Source organism: Elephantulus edwardii, unplaced genomic scaffold, assembly GCF_000299155.1.
Source record: "Elephantulus edwardii isolate Elephantulus edwardi_28Jun2011 unplaced genomic scaffold, EleEdw1.0 scaffold00049, whole genome shotgun sequence".
NCBI classification, from domain to species: Eukaryota; Metazoa; Chordata; class Mammalia; order Macroscelidea; family Macroscelididae; genus Elephantulus; species Elephantulus edwardii.
The window spans coordinates 1,730,399-1,751,672 of record NW_006399799.1 but is presented as its reverse complement, the minus strand read 5'-3'; the positions used below and the strand labels follow the sequence as shown (position 1 = coordinate 1,751,672).

At 46.1% G+C, this 21,274-nt stretch overlaps 2 protein-coding genes across 2 annotated transcripts in view; one reads left to right on the top strand and one right to left on the bottom strand.

The window, feature by feature from the left end:
• The window catches only part of CSMD2 (CUB and Sushi multiple domains 2), a 972,861-nt gene that overhangs the window by 493,506 nt on the left and 458,081 nt on the right, over positions 1 to 21,274 (top strand).
• Positions 159 to 719, bottom strand: HMGB4 (high mobility group box 4). Its single transcript, XM_006886566.1, has one exon. The coding sequence runs from the start codon at positions 717 to 719 to the stop codon at positions 159 to 161; it is 561 nt and encodes a 186-aa protein (XP_006886628.1).

Below are 21,274 nucleotides of genomic sequence, written 5' to 3'. Positions count from 1 at the left end.
CCTCTCCTCGGGCTCTTCCCCAACCCCGATCTCCCCGCATACCAGGCAACTTTCCTCCCCAAAACAGCAGCACTGGCCTCTGTCGAGCCACATAAGAGACCAGGGACATTCACAGGAGATAGGACAGATGAATGGCATTTTATTTCGAATTTGATCCATCAATTTCTGCGGGACGCGGTTCTCCCGCTGCGGTAGTTCTTAGCCATGCGGAGGCTCTTCCTGGCTTTGCGTTGTTTACGGTAGGCTTCCAGGTCCTCATGGTACTTCGCTCTCAGGAGAGCTGCCTTCTGCTCATACGGCTGCTTCTCCAAATCTGTTGTTTCAGACCACATCTTCCCTGTGGCCTTTGCCACCTCCACCACTGACCAGCCTGGGTTTTCCCTCTTCAGCTGGGCATAGTGTTCTTTGCAGAAGAGTATGAAGGATGATGGAGGCCTTCTGGGTGCCTGGGGATCACGCTTTCTCCTCTTTCTCCTCTTGCCAACGTAGTTCATCATCTCTTCCTGGTACCGGGCTTTGTCGAGCTTGGCCAGGGCTTCATATTTAGCTCTTTCATGCTTTGAAATGGACCTCCATTTTTCCGAACACTTTCTAGAAAACTCTTTAAAGTCAGGGAAAGAATTTGGCTGCTGCTCCTTGAATTTGTTTCTGTAATTCAGCAAAAAGTGAATGTAAGAAGACACATTCACCTTGGGCCTTAGCGGGACGTCTTTGCCCATGTTCACAAAATCATCTTCTTTTTAGATTCAGGTACTTAGACAGCAGAGACTTTGGTCCTCACGCTCCAGGAGCAACCCAGAAGGCCCTTTGCTTTGTGGTGAATTTTCCTCTCTGCAAGAGCTCGAGTTGGGGGCAGCCTTTTTAGTGGTGGTGGCATTGTTGTGTCAGAGGAGAGGATTGTGATGTCACCTGCCGCCTCGCCAATTGTGGCCAGTGCCTGGGATCATTTGCCTGCAGGGACTCTTAGGAGTTAAACACTGAAGGGCCAGGTTTCACTTCTGACAAAAGAGAGAGAGTTCCCCCAAAAGAAGGCAATGAAGCCACTACTTCTCTTGGAAATATTCCCTGTTGGCTTCCTGGAGGCAGTGGACTTTGCTCAGCTATAACATGTACTTACCATCAAAATAAACTGAAGTGTTATGTGACCCCGTGTGTATCAGAGTAGGCCAGGGATCCGTGGGGTTTTCAATGGCTGAACTTTTGGGAAAGTCGATTGTTAAGTGTTTCTTCCATGGTGGCCCTGAGTGGACTCAAACCTCCAACCTTTTGGTTGGCAGTTGAGCGCATTTAGCATACCCATCTGCAAGGTTCTTTAAATCCTTTGGGTGTGCTTCTAACTATGGGGTCTGCCTCCCCCACGGTAAGATTGTCAGGATGGCACGCCACCCCTTCCACAGACAGGATGGAAATAATGAACACGAGGAGGTGGCTGGCTCCAGAGCTGTCAGGATAAAATGTGAAGTCTTTCTGTTTGCCTTGAACAGTGGCAGCTCGTAACGTACAGAGGGTTTAGTAGTAACTCTAAAAATAATCAGGTATGACAGCTGTGACTTGGTACCTGTCAGGACAAAGTTGTCTAATTTAAAACCTGAGCACTTGGGCTGTGTGTGTGTCTGAACTCTTCATTTCATGGAAGGAATTTGGGGGAGGAAGGAGGGAAGAGAACCCCAAGATTTCTCTAATTCTACTTGTGTCTGTGAAAATGAGAGCGAGACCCCAGCACATGAAGAGGCCTCCCCACTCTTATCTCAGGGGCCTATTTCTTGGAGTTCTAGCATAGAGGCTAATAGTGATACTGAAGCTGTGGGATTCTGGATCTTTGCAAGTGTGATTGCAAATAATCTGAGAGCTTTACTATTGGAGGGAAAAGACAATGCAAAAAGGCAATGGCTTCGAAACCTCGTGTTAGGTACTTGCTTATATGATACAGGGTGTCTATATAGAACAATCCAGTGGTTGATGATAATAACTCTCAATTTATAGGGGTAAGAAATGAAATGTCATTAATATGAGACTTTCAAAAAGTCACTTGTTGAAGAACAAACAACCACTCCCAAGTGGAAGTCTGGATGTAAACGGAGGACCCTTGCTTGCTCCTGTTCACACAGAATTTTCCTCCAAGGTCCTGGAAGTGCAGCCCCAGCAGCCGAGCCTGACCAGGAAGCTCACCTGAGTCTGCACCACTTTCTGAATTTCTGCCAAGCCCCTTCGCTGGGCTTCAAGATGGACTTCAACTTCAATTCCCTATAAATGAGAAATGAGAATTAGCCTCCAGGCCTCAATTCTTATCCTGATTCTTCCCGGTAGCTGGCCTGCCTTTGTCATCCCCCCTTTCCCACCCCACACAGATGACATCTCGTCTGTAAAGTGAGCAGTGTGGACCCGGCCGGCAAGGCTTCCAAGTGGCACACTGTAATGGTGTGTTTGGATTAGCAGGGTCTGTATGATATCCAAACCAAGATAGACCAGGATGAAAGGCCTGGCTGTCTACTTCAGAATATTAGCCAATGAAAACCAGTGAGTTATTGTATGGTTATTCAGTATAGACTAGAAGATGAACTTCCTTGGTTTGAAGGCCAGACCATCTTTTGTTCTGTTACACATGAGTCACCGTAAATTAAAACGGCAGCTGACACCAAAGAACTAAGTAAGGAAATTATCCTAATCAAGGACGCCTTGGGCAGCAAAGATGGTGGGACCTGGGGATTTCGCCCGTGGAAAGTGAGTTCTTTGAACTGTTTCTCAACCTGGGAAGTTTTTCCGCTCCACTTCTTTTGTCCAAGGAGCCAACGATAGTAGACTTGTCCCTTGGAATTTAGCTGGATACAGAGATAAAGAGGGCACCTCCCTGAGATAGGATGAGATGTGAGGAACATTTGTTCTGAACTCCACGCATGCTAACCAGAGTCAGCTGAGGCACGAAAGCAACTCCGCAGCTTGGGTCTGTGCTCAACAACCTTCCACCCCCACTCACATGGATAAAATCTAGGAAGATGAACTCTGTTGATAACCGTCAGGAGTCGAGGGGATACAGGAAGAGGCACTGGTAAAAGGTAAAAGGATGCAGCCTTTGGATATCTGTGCCAGATTCCTGGCCAGGAGGGATGGAGCAGGGCGATCACTTGCGTCATTAGCTGCTTCCATGTCCATTCTGATTCGTGGTGACTGGACAGCAGAGAAAACTATGTCCAGTCCTGTGCTCTCATCATAATCACTACCATGTCTGTGGCTCTCACCACTGCCAATCCTCTTCCCTCAGGGCCTCCCACACCCTCACTGACCCTCTCCTTTACCAAAACATGATCTCCCCCTCCTCCAACAACTCATCTTCTCACAAAACGTAAGACACACTTCTCTTAAAACAATAGTTGCCATAGAGTTGACTCTGACACATAGGGCTTTCAGTGGCTGATTTTTCGGAAGTAGAACACCACCAGCTCTTTCTTCTCAGGCATCTTTGGGTAGACTCGAACTTTCAACCTTCCCATTAGCAGCTGTGTTAGCCATTTGTACCACCCAGAGACTTAGGGAGGCTAAATAAAGCTGCCTTTCAGAATCCTTATTATGTGTGCTGGGAACCTAAGCTCTCTCTTGTTCACCTTTTCTGTCTTCTCCCCAAATGGACCTCATCAGTGGGCCCTGTGCTGTTTAGCTTCCATTTCGTTGTGGACAAAGGAGAGATTCTGGAGGGCACAGGATGAGCTCCAGGCATTTATTCATCGATTCCCTTTCTGTAGAGTCCCCTGGAGCTGGCTCTCTGTCCCTCAGCTGGAGGTGTCTGCTTCACATAAAGCGTCCTCTCCAAAGGACTCTCCTTCCAGGTTCTGTAATTGCTCCCTGTCCTTGTCCCCTCCTGCCCAGGGAGTTAACAGCTCTGTATCTCTTGTGTCTCCTCTACACCCTGCCCTCACCTTTGTAAATAGTCTCTTTATTAAACACTCTTTGAATCATTCTAATTTGAGAGGGCCATCTGTTTCCTGCTGAGACCGGCTGGATGCACCATGTCTCTAGCTTTCCACCATGGACAGCCATGGAGGAGGCTAAATAAAGCAAGTGTGGACAGCAGCCCGAGGTAGAAGGACGTTATGCTCCTGGGGGCTGGGCGGTCACAGAATCCGGCCTGGTTTGCAGCTGCACAGCCACGTGGTCTAGAAGGAGATGCCTAACGTCCTTTGGAATGAGATGAGGTGAGGTCACTGGTCTAGAGGGCCCAATAGTAAATGTCTCAGGCTTTGGCACACATGGTTTCTGTTACAACTACTTCACTTTGCTGTTGTGCCTCAGTATAGCCATGAAACAAGACATAAAACAGGTGCCCTGCTGTGTACCATTCAGACTTTATTTACAGAAACAGAGAATATGCTGGATTTGATCTAGGGGATGTAAGGTTTTGACCATTGATCTAGAGCTGTCAGATCAGAACTCTCAGCCTTTTTTTGATGGCAACTACAGAGAGAAATCGGCATCATTACTCAGCACACGTTTACACAATTATGATGATAATAGTAGTCATTATGTAGCTTGTAAATAATGTTTATGCATGCCAGTCTTTACGCTGACACACACATACATTCATATACTCGTCATATCAAACCAACCTTTGGTGTAGGGGCCAGGAGAAAAGATGATTTTTATTCCCCTTTTAAAAATAAAGATAACTAAGCATCAGAAAGTTACAGAAACAAGTTCTCTCAAACAGCACTTCATCTTACCACACATATGAGAGACTCTTTTGTGTTAGATTCTGTTCTATTCTGTTCTCTCTCTTATTATTTTAACATGCATCCTTGGGAACTTTAGACATGAGTTCAAATTGTAACTTTGCTGCTCTTCAGCTAGGTGATTTTGGACAGGTCTAGCTTGATCCAGTCTCATGTGTAAACGGTTGTGAGGTAATAATAGCATTGTAGGAATAAACATAATTGAAATAATGGTAATGAAAATACCAGGAAGTTCCCCTTCCCTACAGTGTGAGCTGGGCTTGATGATTCCTTTCTAATGAGTAGGGTATGGAAATGGACAAACAGCATCATTATAGCCAAGAAAAATGGCAGACGTCAGCATAACAAGGTGTTGGTATCACCTGTCCCCTTGCATCATGGGATAAGGAAGACATCTCACCACTAAGGTGTTTCCTACAGAATTCATAAGTCCACTGTAATCTTGAGAAAATATGAACCAAACCCACTTCTGCAGGCAGGGGCTTTGAATCCACCACCTGCTCCATAGGAGAAAAATGGGCAGTCTCCTCCTGTATGGTCTCCTGCCTCCGAACACCTGCTGGATGGTCAACTGTGAATTGCTTCTGACTCAGTGGCATGTAACGCAAACAACTCTTCAAAATCTTGTTGTTGTCGTTGTGTGCCATCGAGTCGCTTGAGACTCATAGCGACCCTATGTACAACAGCCCTAAACTCCGCTCTGTCCTGTGCCAATCGCACTGTCTCTGACACTCCCATCCCAATTACCCCAGTCACTGAATCAATCCACCTCATAGAGGGCCTTCCCCTCCTGCGCTGTCCCTCCACCCTCCCAAGCATGATGTCCCTTTCCAAGGACCGGTCTTTAAAAAACCAACAAAATCCTAGAACACTGAACAGAGTAGAGGATTCTAAGGGGATATGAAGGAGCCCTGCTGGCACAGTGGTTAGACACTTGTGTGCTAACTGAAAAGGTTAATGGTTCAGTTCCAGTCTGCCCCCATAATGATTTTAGCCTAGGAAATGCTTCGGGTCAGTTCTGCTCTGTTATATAAGGTCATTGTGAGTCAAAATAGACTCAGCAGCTCGTCTTAACAAGGAAGCAGGAAAACTAAATGCAAAATGTGTGGGATGTTGGATTGAGTCCTGGAATAGAAGAAGGAGGAAGCAGGACATTTGTGGAAGAGTTGGTGCAGTACCACTGTGGGTTTCTCCGTTTTGATAGAAGCATTGTGGTTATGTAAGATGCTAACTAGCATTAGGAGAGGCTGGGTAAAGAGTGGTCCGGAACTTTGTATACTATCTTTACAACACCATTTTTATTTCAAAATAAAAAAAAAACTGGGTATCTTGGCATATCTTGTGTCACGGCAATTCTCCAACTTTGTTGCACACTGTGGATGTTCTTGTTGTCGTTATGTACCACAGAGTCAGAACTGACCCATAGCTACCCCTCCAACAGGGTTTCAGAGGCAGTAAATCGCACAGGAGGAGATTGTCCATCTTTCTCCCATGGAGCAGCTAATGGATTTGAACTGTGTACCTTTGTGTTGACAGCACAATTCCCTGGTGAACTCTTGAATCACCTAGTCTAGAAGCCCTGGTGGCCCAGTGGTTACACCTTGAGCTGCTAACCAAAGGTTGGGCAGTTTTGGGTCCCTCGGAGGCAGGTTCACTCTGTCCTTTAGGGTTGCCTTGAGTCCAGTCAACTTGATGGCAGCTTTAATTACTTGGGGGAGAGTGTGGAGAGGGAATCATCTGAGGGGACCTTAAAAATTCCAGTGCTCAGGACACAGGAAGAAGAAAAAGGTGCAGGGAGTCTTATGACATATTTTAATTTCAACAGAATTTCAGACAGAATTCAAACAGCATTTATGACCTTCCCCCCACCCCAAAACACATCTTTAGTAATAAGTACTACAATAATATGTTAGTAAGGTACATGGAGTCTTGACTTATGGCCTACTTGCATTTCAACAGACTGCATTTATGACCCTCTTCCCCCGCCCCAAAATACTTCATTAGTAATATGTACATACAATAGTAATTGAATGTACAGTGTGGCATAATTTACTAGTTTTATCATTCTTAGATGTTTACTCACACATGTTCAAATATCAGCTTTATAACATTATTGTCAGTAAAAGTCAATAATAGTGAAAACCAGGTTTGAGGGGAAGCAAACACTAGAGATAATTTGACTTGAGTCAAATTAGATTCCATATTACATGGGAGTGCTCCATGGAGACAGCCCATACCTGACACAGGTATATTTGACCGCTCCGTCGCTGCTCCTGTCTCTCCTTGTCAGCTGGGAATCAGTAGTTGAGTTTACCTTCCGATCAAGGCTTCATTGCTAAGGTAGAATAATGTCCCACCACTGCCTACAGTCCTTATCACCAAAACCTATGAATGTGTTACTTTATGTGCCAGGGGACTTTGCAGATGCCTTTAAATGAAGGATTTGAGATGAGAAGACCACCCTGGATTATCCGGGTTGCCTTAATGTAATCTCAGAATATCCTTAAGAAGGACCACAGAAAATTTTGTGACAACAGAAGCATAGGGTTGGAGTCAGAGACTTGAAGCTTCCACATGCCGGCCTTGAACGTGATGCAAAGGTCCAACTAGGAAAGTCAGAGACTCTCACCAGAAGTTTATGGTGGGAGGGAGGGCCTGCTGCTGCCTTGATTTCGGTTTACTGAAACTCATTTCAGGTTTCTGACCTGCAGAACTGCCAGATAATAAATAAGTGTTGTTTTAAGCCACTAATTTTGGAGCAATTTGTTATAAAAGCAATACAATCTTGTAATTTTTTCCCCCTCTACAACGTATCTTAGTACCTTTGGTTGTACATGGCAGCAGTCTAGATTAAATCATCCCAATCTAAGGGAGAAATGCTTGGGTGCTGTAGCCGGCCGTGGGAGGAGGAACATTGTCATTGGCCCCCGGGAGGGCTTGACCTGGGACCTCTCCCTGGGCCTCACCTCTGCTTGCTCTGGCCGCTGGCTTCTTCCTCTCTGATTGAAAATTACTGCCTCCCTCCCTGCAGCCCTTCCCAAGGCACAGCCAGCCTGCCGGTACTGGTCATCACTGGCCATCAGCAGCTCTGGCAATTCTGCAGCTGTTTGTTGAGATATGTGCTTATTACAGTACTGAGGTGAAGGAATAAACTCAAAGAATGTAAACATGAATTAGTGGATAAGCAAATGAATGCAGAATTACAAAAGTTGATAAAGGCAATAACTGAAGATGGGGTATATTTGGAATATAGCGCAGTTGGATAACACTTGCCAAGCTGCCGGTGGCAGGATCATATTAAAGCATCTATTGCAGGAGTTAACATTCATGGTGCTTCAGATGACAAGATATGGCACATTTCAAAGATTTTATAACATTTCTAAGATGGCAAGATTTTTCCAAGTATAAAACATACATGTATAAGAACATACTCACAAGTATAAAACATACATGTGTGTTCATACACACATACACACATTTTTGTTAAGTGCTGTCGAATATGACTTATAATGACTCTGTGAGTAGCTCTGAACCTTGCTCTATCTTGTGCCAACTTCACCATCTCTAACACACTTGACCCCATTGCCACAGTTACTGTGTCAATCCATCTCATCCAGGATCTTCCTTTCCTGTGATAAACTTCCAAAACATGATAAACTTCTCCAAGAACTTGTCCCTCCTGACAACTTATCCAAAGAGTGTGAGACAGAGCTTCAAAATCATTGCCTCCAAAGAGCAGCCTAGTTTCACCCTCTCGAGGACAAAACTGTTTGTCCTCTTGGTCAGTACTCTTTTTCCAGCACCACAACTCAAAGTCCAACTCTCAGATATATAGCAAACAATTTAGAAGACCATGGCCTGGATGGGGCCAACCTTAGTCTCTATAGTGACATCATTGCTCGCTAGCACTCTGGAGAGGTTATTGACAGCAGATTTTCCCAGTGAAACTCATCTTTTGATTTCCTGACTGCTGGTGCCAATGGTATTGATTATAGATCTGAGCAAGGTGAAATTGTGAACAACCTCAGTCTCTTCTCCATCTGTCATGATGCTGCTACTGGTCTGTTGATGAGGATCTTTGTTTTCTTGATGTTGAGGTGTAACCCATATTGAAGACTGTGGCCATTGACCTTCTGCAGCAGACACTTCAAGTCTTCCTCCGTTTTCTTCCAGTCTTGATGTCAGATTCCTCCTCATAAAGTTAAGCCTCCTGAATGATCTGTTCATCATATAGATAGAAAACATGTGGAGAAAGAATGCATCTGTGATGCACTCCTTTCTTGATTTTGAACCACCCAGTATTTCCTTGATCTGTTCAAACAAAAGCTTCCTGATCTAGGTATAGATTTCACATGAGCACAAGCAAATGTTCTGGGATTATCTTTTCTTTTCAATGTTTGCCACAGTGTGTTGTTGTCACACACACACACACACACACACACACACACACACACACACGAGCTCTGGTGGCCTAATGATAAGGAATTGAAGTTGTGCTATCAACTCTAAGGCACATGGTTCAAAATTCATCAGCTTCTCTGTAGAATAAATATGGGCAATCTCCTCTCAAGGAATTTAGAGTCTCTGAAAACCTGCTAGAAACTCAACTGTGAGTCAATTCCCATTCGATAGCACACAACCACTACAACAGATGTTGTTGTTGCTATGTGCTGTCAAGTAGCTGCGATCCACAGTGACCCTATGTACAGCAGCTCTGAAGTCTGCCCTGTCCTGATTCAGTCTCACTAATTCCAACACATCAACCCCCATTGCTCCATTTACTGTATTAATCCATCCCATCTGGAGTCTCCCTCTCCTGTACTGTCCATCCATCCTTCTGAGCATGATGTACTTCTCCAGGCACCTGTCTCTCCTGGCCACGTGCCCAAAGTATGTGAGGCAGAGCTTCAAAATCCTGGCCTCCAAGGAGAAACTTGGGTTCACCATCTCCAAGACAGAGATCTATTTGTTTTCTTGGCAGTCCATAGTATGTTCAAGACTCTTCTCCAGCACTATGAAATCAAAGTCATAGATTCTTCTGTCATCCTTAGTCATTGCCCAGCTCTCTGAAGCATAGCAAGTAACTGTGAAGACCATGGCCTGGATCAGGTGCACCTTAGTCTCTAGACTGGCATCCTTGGTTTTCAGCACTCTGGAGAGGTCCCTGATGACAGATTTTCCCAATTCACCTTTTGATTTCCTGACTGCTGTTATTAAGAGTGTTGATTGTGGATCCGAGCAAGCTGTTATTGTTAACAAACTTAATCTCTTCTCCATCTATCATGGTGCTGCCAATTGATCCAGTGGTGAGAATCTTTGTCTTCTTGATGTTGGGCTTCAATCCATATTGAAGACTACAGTCCTTGACCTTCTGCAGCAAGTGCTTCAGGTCATCTTCAATTGCAGCAAGCAAAGTTAAGTCATCTGTATAAAACTAGACTGTTGATGACTTTTCCTCCAATCCAGATGCCACATGCATCCTCATAAACCTGCTTCCTGAATGATCTGATTTGCATATAGATTGAAAAGGTATGAAGACAAGATGCATCCCTGACACACTCTTTTCCTGATTTTGAACCATGCAGTGTTTTCCCTGCTCTGTTCTGAGAACTGCTTCCTGGTCCAAGTGTAGGTTTTCGCATAAACAAAATAGCAAATATACATATATTTTCTTTAATGTTTAAATTTAGGGAGAAACTAAGGATACAGATTAAGCACTATGTCCAAAACCTGTTCATGCTGAAGAATCTCTGCTTAACATCAGCCTTGTCTAGCCACAAGTTTGGAAGAACCAGAACCAGGTGGCTGAATTTTCCTGCAAAAGGTGTTTGTTTCTAGGCTAAGTCTCAGTGGAACTTTTTCAGAAGTTCCATGCTATACTGTATAACAAAATGGAGTCACTTAGGACAAGCTCAGGCTGAGTCAGAAATCGTTAAGTCACATCAAGGCCTTGCTTTCAAAACGCTCTTCCTCAGGCCTTCGCCCAGGTGTGAAAGGGGTGATTGATGTGAGAAGACAGGAAGGCTTCTCTCCCCTCTTGTCGGCTCCTTCCTTTGCCCTCTTCTTGTGTTTCCTCCACAGGAGTGATGACTAAACCTCTCATTTGCTGCAATCTCTTTGCCTAACACTGGCACAGAGTGGGCCCTCCGTAATAATAGCTAATGCATTTCACAGGGTCGCTAACAACAACAACAATGCTTTTTGAACACTTGAAATGTCGCAGGTACAGCACTGAGAGCTTTGAAATACTGTCACAATTCCTGGTTCAAATGGTTAACATGCTCAGCCGCTAACCTAAAGGTTAGGAGTTTGGGTCCATCCAGAGACATTTCAAACGAGCAATCAGAAGATCTGCTTATTTAGATCAACCCTGTGGAGCACAGCTGTGCTCTGACTCATGGAATCCGCTAGATGGTGGTGGTTGTTGTTATGTGCCATCAAGTCCCTTGCAACTCATATTGACCCAAGTACAACATCTCTGAACCCTGCTTTATCTTGAGCCAACTCATTGTCTCTGACACACCTACCCCCAGACTCCCAATCACTGAATCAGTCCATCCCATCCAGGGTCTTCTCTTGTGCTGTCCCTCCACCCTTCCATGCATGATATCCCTCTCCAAAAACTGGTCCCTCCTTGCTACATGCCCAAAGTATGTCAGACAAATCTTCAGAATCCTTGCCTCCAAGGAGCAGCCTAGTTTCACCTTCTCCAGGATGAACCTGTTTGTTCCCTAGCTGTCCATAGTATATTTAATACTCTTCTCCATAACCACGCACAAAGGCATTTAATTCTCTTTCTATCATCCCTAGTCATTGTCCAGCTTTCTGATGCATAGCAAGTAATTGCAAAGAACATGGCCTGGATCAGGCACACCTTATTCTCCACTCTGGGATCATTGCTCTTCAGTACTCAGGAGAGATCCCTGACAGTAGATTTTCCCAATACAATTAATTCATCTTTTCATTCCTGGCAGCTGGTACCAAGTGTTGCTTGTGGAGCCTGAAGCTGTTACCAGTCTTTCTCAGTAGCTGGTTTTTAAGCACTCTGGTGGGTGCTGTTGTTAGTTGTTAACTGAGCAGAGAAACTGAGGCCCAAAGCAGATAAGTGACAAAACGAGACTTCAGAATGGGGAACTGTGCACAGCCTGGCTCTTTCTAGGACTCATGCTCTAAACGTCTTCTTTCTGGGAAGTATTAATCCCTCTGTGAATGCTTCTCCTTTGCTGCATGACATGCTATCACTTGGAGCTGTAACGCCTATTTCTTTGATACTTTATGAGCACTGCTGTATCACATCAACTTCCACCACTGTGCTGTGAAACACATCAGGAAAAAGGAGCTTAGAGAGGCAAAGGGTGGCACAGTCAGTCATGGGTGGGCACAGAATTGGAATCCAACTCCATCTGACTGCAAGACACCTGTCTCACTGAAGTTATCTTCTGTGGAGTTAGCCCCCAAACAAACTCTTGGTGACTATATGCACTACAGAGCAAAATCAGTCCTGTGTCATTGCTGTAATTGGTTTCAGCAGCCTTATAGCAACCCTGAAGCTACACCAATGAGTGGCCTTAGTACTTGAGTTGCATTGGCAACAGTTGAACCGGTATCTCCCACGTGGAAGACAAGAATTCTTCCTTAGCATGCTCGTGAGGTTTGGCCTAGTTGTTCTCTGGCCACAGTCGTGCTTCAGAGCCACTGAGTTCTCAGGTGGAACTGTTTCCTGCCTCCTGGAGAAGGAATGGGAGGCAGGGAGCATCAATGATGCTTAAAAGAGAATGGCAGTCGGGTGGCAGGCAAACGCTGGCGTAGGAGGCTCTTCAATAAGCCATCTGCAAACATTTCCTCTGGTTGAGCTGTATTTTCTAAGAGTAATCCCCAGAGGCCTCTGCAAGGCATGCACTGCCACCCTTCCTGGAAGGGAGCAGGTCCCTTCTCTGAGGCCTGTCCACCAGTGGCAAGTTGATAAAGTGCACGTGGTTGAGGTCAAGTAGGAGGCCACCTAAAGGGGAGAGGGGAGGTGACCACCAAGTGAACCAAGCCCTCTGGGAACAGCGGAGGACCCTGTCCTTTCATCCCTGCACTGCCTGTCGTCAGAGTGCATACAGACATCCTTCCTTTCCCAGAGCACTCTGCTTGATCCCTGTAGGGTCTGGAAGGTGGTGGACTTGAAAGCACTGATAAAATTCTACCCTATATCTTCTCAGTCACAACAAGGGAGGAACATGACTCACATTTGTGAAGTACTTACTGTGGGTCAGGGACAGTCCCGAACATGTTTTATGCAAGAGCCAGAATCCCCTTCCATAGGTAGTCATTTCTCAGGACACAGTGCACATGTGTCATGATGAGGATGCCAAGGCAACAGGAGAGATCATCCCTGCGACCACAGGAGCCAGGGCTCAAACACAGCCCTGTGTGATTCCAGAGGCTGCCATTAACCCTCCTGGGGAAAGACAGGTGAAAAACAAGGCAGAGGGCCACTACACTTAGAGGTCTGCGCCAGGAAAGGCTGGAGGGTGGAGTATGTGTGTGTTGAGGTCACCAACCCTGAAGACTTGTGTCCTGTTTCTGGTCAAGCCTGATGTGATTAACCCAAACCCCACAGCCATCAAGCCAGTTCTAACTCCTAGCAACCCCATAAGACAGTGTGGACTTGCCCCACAGGTTTCCAAGGCTGAATTTTATGGAAGCCCACTGCCTCGTCTTTCTCCCGACGGGCAAGGTAGGTTCAAACTGCTGATCTTTTGGGCGGTAGTCGAGATCTTTAACCACTGTGCTACCCGGATCTTCTTGATGTTTCTAAGACTTGGAGCATGGGGGCTTCCAGGCTTCAGACTGTCACCCTGCATCTTGGGTGCAAATTGAAATAACAAATTGCAGGCAATGAATGACCTCCAGCTGGACAGTGCAGAGACCATGCTTAGGTTTGATCCCAGTCGGGGTGATGTGAGACATAGGAGGAAATGGCTATACAAGGAACAGGACGTCCAGATTATAGACAGAAGGAGGGAGGAGACACAAGTGGAAAGAACAGCCCTGGGGCATCTTTCTCCCAAATCTTCCCTGTGTCAAAGTGAATGTTCAGCCCTTCCCTCCACTGCATAACTTCACAACAGGGACCAAAGGGACCTCCCTCATGAGAGTAGTGCCATCACCTGATGGGCCCACCTTATATGACTCCATCCATGGCGGATTTGAAATGTGCTCCAAAGGATTTTCAATGTCTGATTTCCTCCCCCGCCCCCCCATCCACCCGAAAAGTAGAGTATGAGGTCTTTCTTGCAAAGCACTTCTGGGTAGACGTGAACTGCCAACCTTTCAGTCAGCAGCTGAGCATGGTGACTCTTTGTGCTACCCGTGGATTCTTGCAAAGGACTCCTAGAGTTCATAAAAGGGTAGAACTGCCTGGCTTAGAACAAGTCCTGGTGGCACCGTAGTGAGCATCTTCAGCTGCCAACTGAAAGGTCGGCCATTCAGACTCGCCAGCTCTTTGGAGCAAAAGAAAAGCCAATCTTCTTCTGTAAAGATGTGCAGGCTTGGGAAGCTGATGGGCAGTTCTGCTGGGTGTTACAGCGGGGTCACTGTGAGCTAAAATCCCCTTGACAGCAGTGGGTTGGGTTTCTATTTTGCTCTATTTAGAACTGGGAGTGGTAAGTTTCATTCTCCCCCAGTCCTCCTCTCAGAGGTTCCAGGAAATCTCCCCAAACCCCTCCCCACAGAGTTTTGCCTGGGGTGCCAGTTCTCATCTCCAGATCCACCTCAGCCTCATGAGTCCCTTCTCTTCATTGAAGCAGGAATCTCTCACCCACCAGCCCATCTGGGCTAGCAGCTGAGGTCCCCCCAGACCTCTACAATGTGCCACTGCTAATATGCCAGCCTCACGATGCCCTTTTGAAGGCCTCATCCCATCTGCAAACATTGCTGGGCTCTCTGTCCCTTGGCATGGCCGGAATCAAACACATGCCCTCCAGAGAGCCATGCATCTGGTGGAAAAGCGTTTACCTGATGTAGTGTGCATGAACTCCCTAGAGCTCACGATAATCTGAGCAGAGAAGAGCCCTGATCATTTATTGAGTTTATTGAGTTGCGTTTGGAAAAGAAAGAGCATTTGCCCACATCAGTTACCAGATGCTACGTTTGGGACATGTTGGCATATAAAGAGTCCTTTAAGAAAGTACCAGCAGCTTTCAAATGGATGAGGAGTGTTGCTCAGGCTGAAAGACCAGTGGGGTGGGGACTCCTGTCTTCATGACAGAAGAAGCAGTGTTCCAGAAGCCAGCCTGACACTCAGTGTTACATGGGAGGCAGTCCCTGCTGTCCTCTGGCTTACCTGCTCGGGTGTCCATTCCTTTACTTTCTCCATACATTACCTCTGCTTCCCCCAGCAGGTTCTCATTCATTCAGTTCATCATTCCTCCACCTGTTCGACAATATTTACTGTTGTTAAATGACCTCAATCCCCAAACCACAGTGGTCCGATGCACAATGGGATCAGAAGACAATCCATTGATTTCAACATCTTATTTTTATAGTGGATTGCTAAGCCTTCTTCCTAGTCTGCCTTAGTCAGGAAGCTCCACTGAAATCTAGATAGTAGCATCATCGCAACAAGTAAGTAAGCCTCACCTGATGTGGGGCTGGTGACTGCACTTGAGGTTTATCGGCTGGGAATCGAAGTGGGGTCTCAAGTTTGAAAGGGACGACTTCTACTGCTGAACCACTAGTGCAATTTTAGAGGCTGTGAACTGCAAAAGATGAGACCGCTAATCTTTCTCCCACTGAGCTGCTGGTGGATTTGAACTGAGTTCCTTTGGGTTGGCAGTGCAACTCCTTACCATCACTAGAAACATTCAGAACAGATATTAGCTGTTTTGAATATCAAGAATGTTGTGGGATCCATGCATAGCTTTAGCTTTAGACCTCAAAGTTCATAGAAGTCCTTTGCAAATAAAAGAATTTAAGATTAACAGGTTTCTACTCTCCTGCAAGCACCAGAGCATGCAAATGACAAAGATACCCACCACTGAGACAAAGACTTGACATTCATTCACTCACTCACTCATTCATTCACTCATTCATTCACTCACAAAACACATGAGAGCATCATTAAAATGAATAAAATTTAATTAAAAAAAAAAAAAGAAACACATGAGAGCAGTGCTTTAAACCCATCTTTGCCAAAACAGGTCCCTGGCTTAGCTGGCATTCCTGTGGCCTCTGTGGCTCTTTAGGAGCCATGCCCACAGCCTCTGAACACCTGCCGCTGACAGGCCCTCCCCACCCACCCCCCACCCCAGTGCCTCTGCACTGCTGCTCGCGCCAGCTGAGTCTGATACTTTCTGAGAATCAGTTGGGTTCATTGCCAGCTCTCTTCTGTGCCAGTCATACTTGTTATTGTAATTATGTGATTTAAATTAAACATCACATAAACTGATGAAATATGAGTGTGAAAGGAAATATAGTACGTCTATGGAAACGAAATTGAATGCTTTGGAATGGCTCCATAAAAGAAAGTCTCTGAAAAGAATTGCTTCCTAAATATTAGGTGTGAGGGAGGCAACGGCCCCCATTGGATAGGTTCCATGGGGACAGAGACCATGTCTGTCTTGTTGACCAGCACAGTGCCAGGCACGTGGTGGGTGCCAGGAAGCATTTGCTGAATAGATGAGCTGTGCTAAGTTAGGAAGTACTGAACAGTACATCACAGGTGTTAGTGTAGGTACTGTAGGCAATGCCAAGAATGGAGCCACGGTCAAAGGAAAGGCCTCGGTTCTCCATTAAAAAAACTGGGGAATACATGCACTTTTAAGTATTTTACATGAAAATACATGATTTAAGCTTGTTCTTGTTGTTGTGTACCGTCAAGTCAGATCCGGCCCATAGCTGCCCCTGTAGCGGGTTTTCAGAGGCAGTGAATCCCACAGGAGGAAACGGCCCATCCAGCACACAGCACATCTCCCACACAGCAGCTGGTGGATCCCAGCACGGGCCTTCAGGATTGCAGCACAACTTGTTATCACTAGGCCATCCGAGCACCCTAAGCTGTCGAACATCCTTTTTTATTATTTCCAAGCATTCAGTCCAGCTGCTCACACAAAGATTGGCAGTTCGAACCCCCCCTGGAGGCACCTCGGAAGAAAGGCCTGGCAATCTGCATCTGAAAGGTCACTGCCATGAAAACCCTGTGGAGTGTAGTTCTGCTCTGCAAAACCCCGGGTTGCCATGAATCAAAATTGACTCCAGAGCAAACTGGTGTGGTTTTACTTAGACATGATTTTGATTTTTTACATTTTTGACCAACCACAGCACCTGAGAGCCTTCTGTGGCAAATCCCATTGCCATGGAATCAGAATTGACTCATAACTGACCCCTTTGAGAAGCTGTGGGTCACATGGGAAAAGATTGCCCATCTTTCTCCCTAGGAGCTGCTGGCAGAGTTGAACTGCCAGAAAGGTTCCACCTTTTAGTTAGCACAGCTCCCTATGGACCATGCCACGCTTCCTATAAAGGGTCAGATAAGAAATCTGTTTTACTCTACATGTTATAGTTTGTCACAACTACTCTGCCATGGCTGAATGGAAGTAGCCACAGACAGTGTAGTATATTAACAAGTGAGCATGGTTGTGATCCAGTAAAACAGTTTGCCAACCCCAACTACATGGCATCCACAGTCAAGCCCCTATATCAACAGTCAGGCGATCAGGAGACATGCTACATTGGGAAAGCCCACTCTCAGGGACCTCTCCAAAGTACTAAGGAACAATGATGTCTAGTTGAAGACTTAAGATACGCCTGATTCAGGCTATGGTTATTTCAGTCACCTGCTATGCTTCTGAAAACTGGGCACAGTGCTGTGTTGTTGGAGACCCTAAGGCAAGGTTCTGTCCCTGCTCTCTCAGAGCTCACTTTTAGTGAAAGTGACTGAATGAGAAGACAACCACTGGCCTTGGGGACAAAGAAGAAAGAGGGGAGGAGGATGTTACCTGGTGGGAGAGTGGTGTGGGTTACAGGGAGAAGGAGCCATAAGGAGAAGGGAGGACTGGAGGGAAGTTTTGCTTTTTTTCAGAGCATAGTAAGAAACTCCAAACATGTTAATAGGAAGCTGGGACTTGAATCTTAAGGGTTGACTCAGATCTCTCAAAGTTGCCTGCACCCCCTGCTGGGAACAAGAGTCTTGGAAGGTCAGAGGTCTCTTTTCAAAGATAAGCCTGGTTATTGAGAAGCTGCAGTATCTTATATCCAAAATAGAGTTGCCAATTGCTAGAAAAATATGTAACATCTTGGGTTTTTCTTGGGAAATGGGTTTATCTTTATGTAACAGGAGTCCTAGATTAGCTAAAAGCTGATCTGGAGACATTTGTGATGAGCCTATGCATCAGGATTGAGTCCATAAGGGCTTTGTTCCAATGATAAAAGGTGCCTGAGTGTGAAGAGGCAGGAGTTGGCTTCCAGCAAAACCCAAGGTGCTGTTTGCCTACCCTTGACCAAGATATTTCCAAATGCTGGGCTCTATGAGGAGAAATGTGGGGTCAAGATTGGTGGACAACTTATCAACAATCTGTGTTATGCAGATGACACAACCCTGCTTGCTGAAACTGAAGAGGACCTGAAGCACCTGCTGCAGAGGGTCAAAGACTGCAGCCTCCAATATGGATTGAGGCTCAATGTCAAGAAGACAAAGATTCTCACCACTGGACCAATTGGCAGCATCAGGATGGATGGTGAAGAGACTGAGACTGTACACAGCTTTAGTTTGCTTGGCTCCATAGTCAACAGTCTTGGCACCAGCAGCCAAGAAATTAAAAGGTGCATTGCCATGGGAAAGTCTGCTGTTAGGGACCTCTCCAATGTACTGAAGAGCAATGGTATCTCTTTGGAGACTAAGGTGCGTCTGATACAGGCCATGGTCTTCGCAATCACCTGTCATGCATCAGAGAGTTGGACAATGACCAAGGAGGATAGAAGGAGAATTGATGCCTTTGAGCTGTGGTGCTGGAGAAGAGTATTGAGAATACCATGGACTGCTAGGAAAACAAACAGATTTGTCCTGGAAAGGGTTAAACCGGGTGGCTCCTTGGAGGCAAGGATTCTGAGGCTCCATCTAACATACTTTGGACATGTTGTGAGGAGGGACCGGTCCTTGGAGAAGGACACCATGCTTGGGAGGGTGGAGGGACAGCGCAGGAGGGGAAGGCCCTCTATGAGGTGGATTGTTTCAGTGACTGGGATAATCGGGATGGGAGTGTCAGAGACAGTGCGATTGGCACAGGACAGAGCAGAGTTTAGGGCTGTTGTACATAGGGTCGCTATGAGTCGCAAGCGAGTCGATGGCACATAACAACAACAACAACGACATCCTCATTTGCATCCCTCTTCAGGGAGAAGTCAGATGGCAGAAGAGAATGCAAGAGGGGAACAGGGTGGCCAACCCCTCCCGTATTTCTCATTCTCCTAGGTCAGCCATGGGGATAGAGTGTTGATTTGTTCTTAGCACGGGAATGCAGAGATGCGTCAGCCCTGGACCATACCCAGGCTGTGGCCACAGTCTAGTTAAGAGCTAATGCCCGCAGAAGGTGCTCAAGGGAACACAGGGGACAGCTGGTATGATGGGGAGGGAATGAAAAAGGGTATAGATGAGGGGATGTTGCCCTTTTATCTCATAAATTAGACTTTATCCATCATATGGCCTTTGAGTTGTGGTGCTGAAGAAGAGTCTTGAACATACCATGGACCACCAAGAAAACAAATAGGTCTCTCTCGAAAAAGGTGAACCCATGTTTCTCCTTTAGAGGCTAGGATTTTAAAGCTCTTTTTCATATACTTTGTACGTGTGGCCAGGAGGCCTTGGAGAAGGCTATCATGCTTGGAAGCGTGGATAGGAGAGAAGATTTTGGATGAGATGGTTTGATACAGTGACTGGGGCAAAGTAGGAGTGTCGGAGTCAGTGAGACTGGCTCAGGGCAGGGCAGGCTTCAAGCTACTTTACACAGGGTTGCTATGGGTCACAGGCACATAACAACAGAAATATCTGGGGGATCACAGTGGAGGTGACTCCCACTAGTGAACATAATACTTCGTACAAATTGTGTACTTGTTGAGGGAATAAATGATTGAATGAATGCATGAGTGAATGTCCTTCTGAGGATATCCATGTCAGGCATGCTGGAGAATCCCCTGGCATCCTTTCTTCTCAGTTTGCAATTAGGCAGTGATCCCTTGCAGAGTCACTCTCCTCTTCTTGCGGGGGTGTTCTCAGCACCTTTGACACACCCTGTTTGTTGAACTCCTGGATTAGGCCTCTTGGGCAGGCCGCCTTCAGGAAAAGCACTCCGAGCCTCCTGTTCCCGGGAGAAGGACCTAGAGCATTCTCTCTGCAGAGGAGCGCAAAGCTACATTTTTTTGACAATCAAATACGTGCATTAAAGGGATAGTGTTTTTTTTTCCCCCAAGCCCTATTCCATTAATGAAGCCCCATTTAACGGAAGTCAATTTACCAAAAAGAAAAAAAAAATTGAGTGTAATTGCTTAAATACATTTTATGTTGTACTGCAATTGCAATTTTCTGGGCAAACTTGGAATTCCCCGGGCCCCCCATAGTGAAGTTAATGTGGACAGAAAGGTTTGAAGGAGAGAATCTCTCTTTGTGCTTCTCTCCTTTAATTATTATTCTAAGAGGAAGCAAAATTAAAGAGGATCCTGCGGGGAAGAGGGGGGTAGAGCAGGAACAGAATGGAATTCAGCCTCAATTGCCTCCCCCCCCCAGCCCCTTCTTCTTTTCTTATTCCATGTATGTATGTGTTGAAATCATGCAGTGCCTGAGAGCATAGCATTTGAGTAGGAAGGCCTCAGTTTCGCTTGAATCCCACCTCTGCCGATGAACAGCTGTGTGGCCTTGAACAAGTTTCTTACTGTTATCTGTGCAGCTAGATGGTGCTGCGGAAGGGGGCATAAAAAAGTAGGAAGGGCAGATGCAGAAAAAGAGCAGGGAGGTTTCTAGTACCCAGAAGGCCTTGGGCTTGCCTAGGAAACAGTGTATGTGATGGAGGGAAGGGAGGCAGAGGTCAGACCAGGAAGACTTCATAGAGAAAGTAGCATTCAATCAAAGTCTTGGAGAAAGTGCGGGAATGAGCCAGGTGGAGGTCTGGAAGAAGAGCCAGCATAGTGGGCAGTGGGAAGTGCAAAGGCCCTGAGGCAGGAGCCTGCCTGAGCAGTTTTGAATAGTAGGGAGGCCCAGGTGACTCGGACATAAATGCAAGAGGACAAGGAAAGAAGAGCAGTGTTGTTATTGCTGTGGAGTCACAACCGACCCACAGCTAACTCTCCAGCAGGTTTTCAGAGGCAGTGAAGTGCACAGCAGTAGATTGCCCATCCTTCTCCTGTGGAGCAGCTGGTGGATTTGAACCATGTGTCTTTGGGATAGAAGCACAGCTCCTCATGGAGCAGCCAGTGGATTATAACAGCATGCCTTTGGATTAGCATCGCAACTCCTTTCCACTAAGCCACCAGAGCTCCCTTTTAAAGCCTTTAGGCCACGATAAGTCTTTGATCATGAT

Bases quoted from the DNA above. Each gene is read 5' to 3' on its own strand.
- HMGB4 (XM_006886566.1), bottom strand. From the start codon at position 719: ATGGGCAAAGACGTCCCGCTAAGGCCCAAGGTGAATGTGTCTTCTTAC.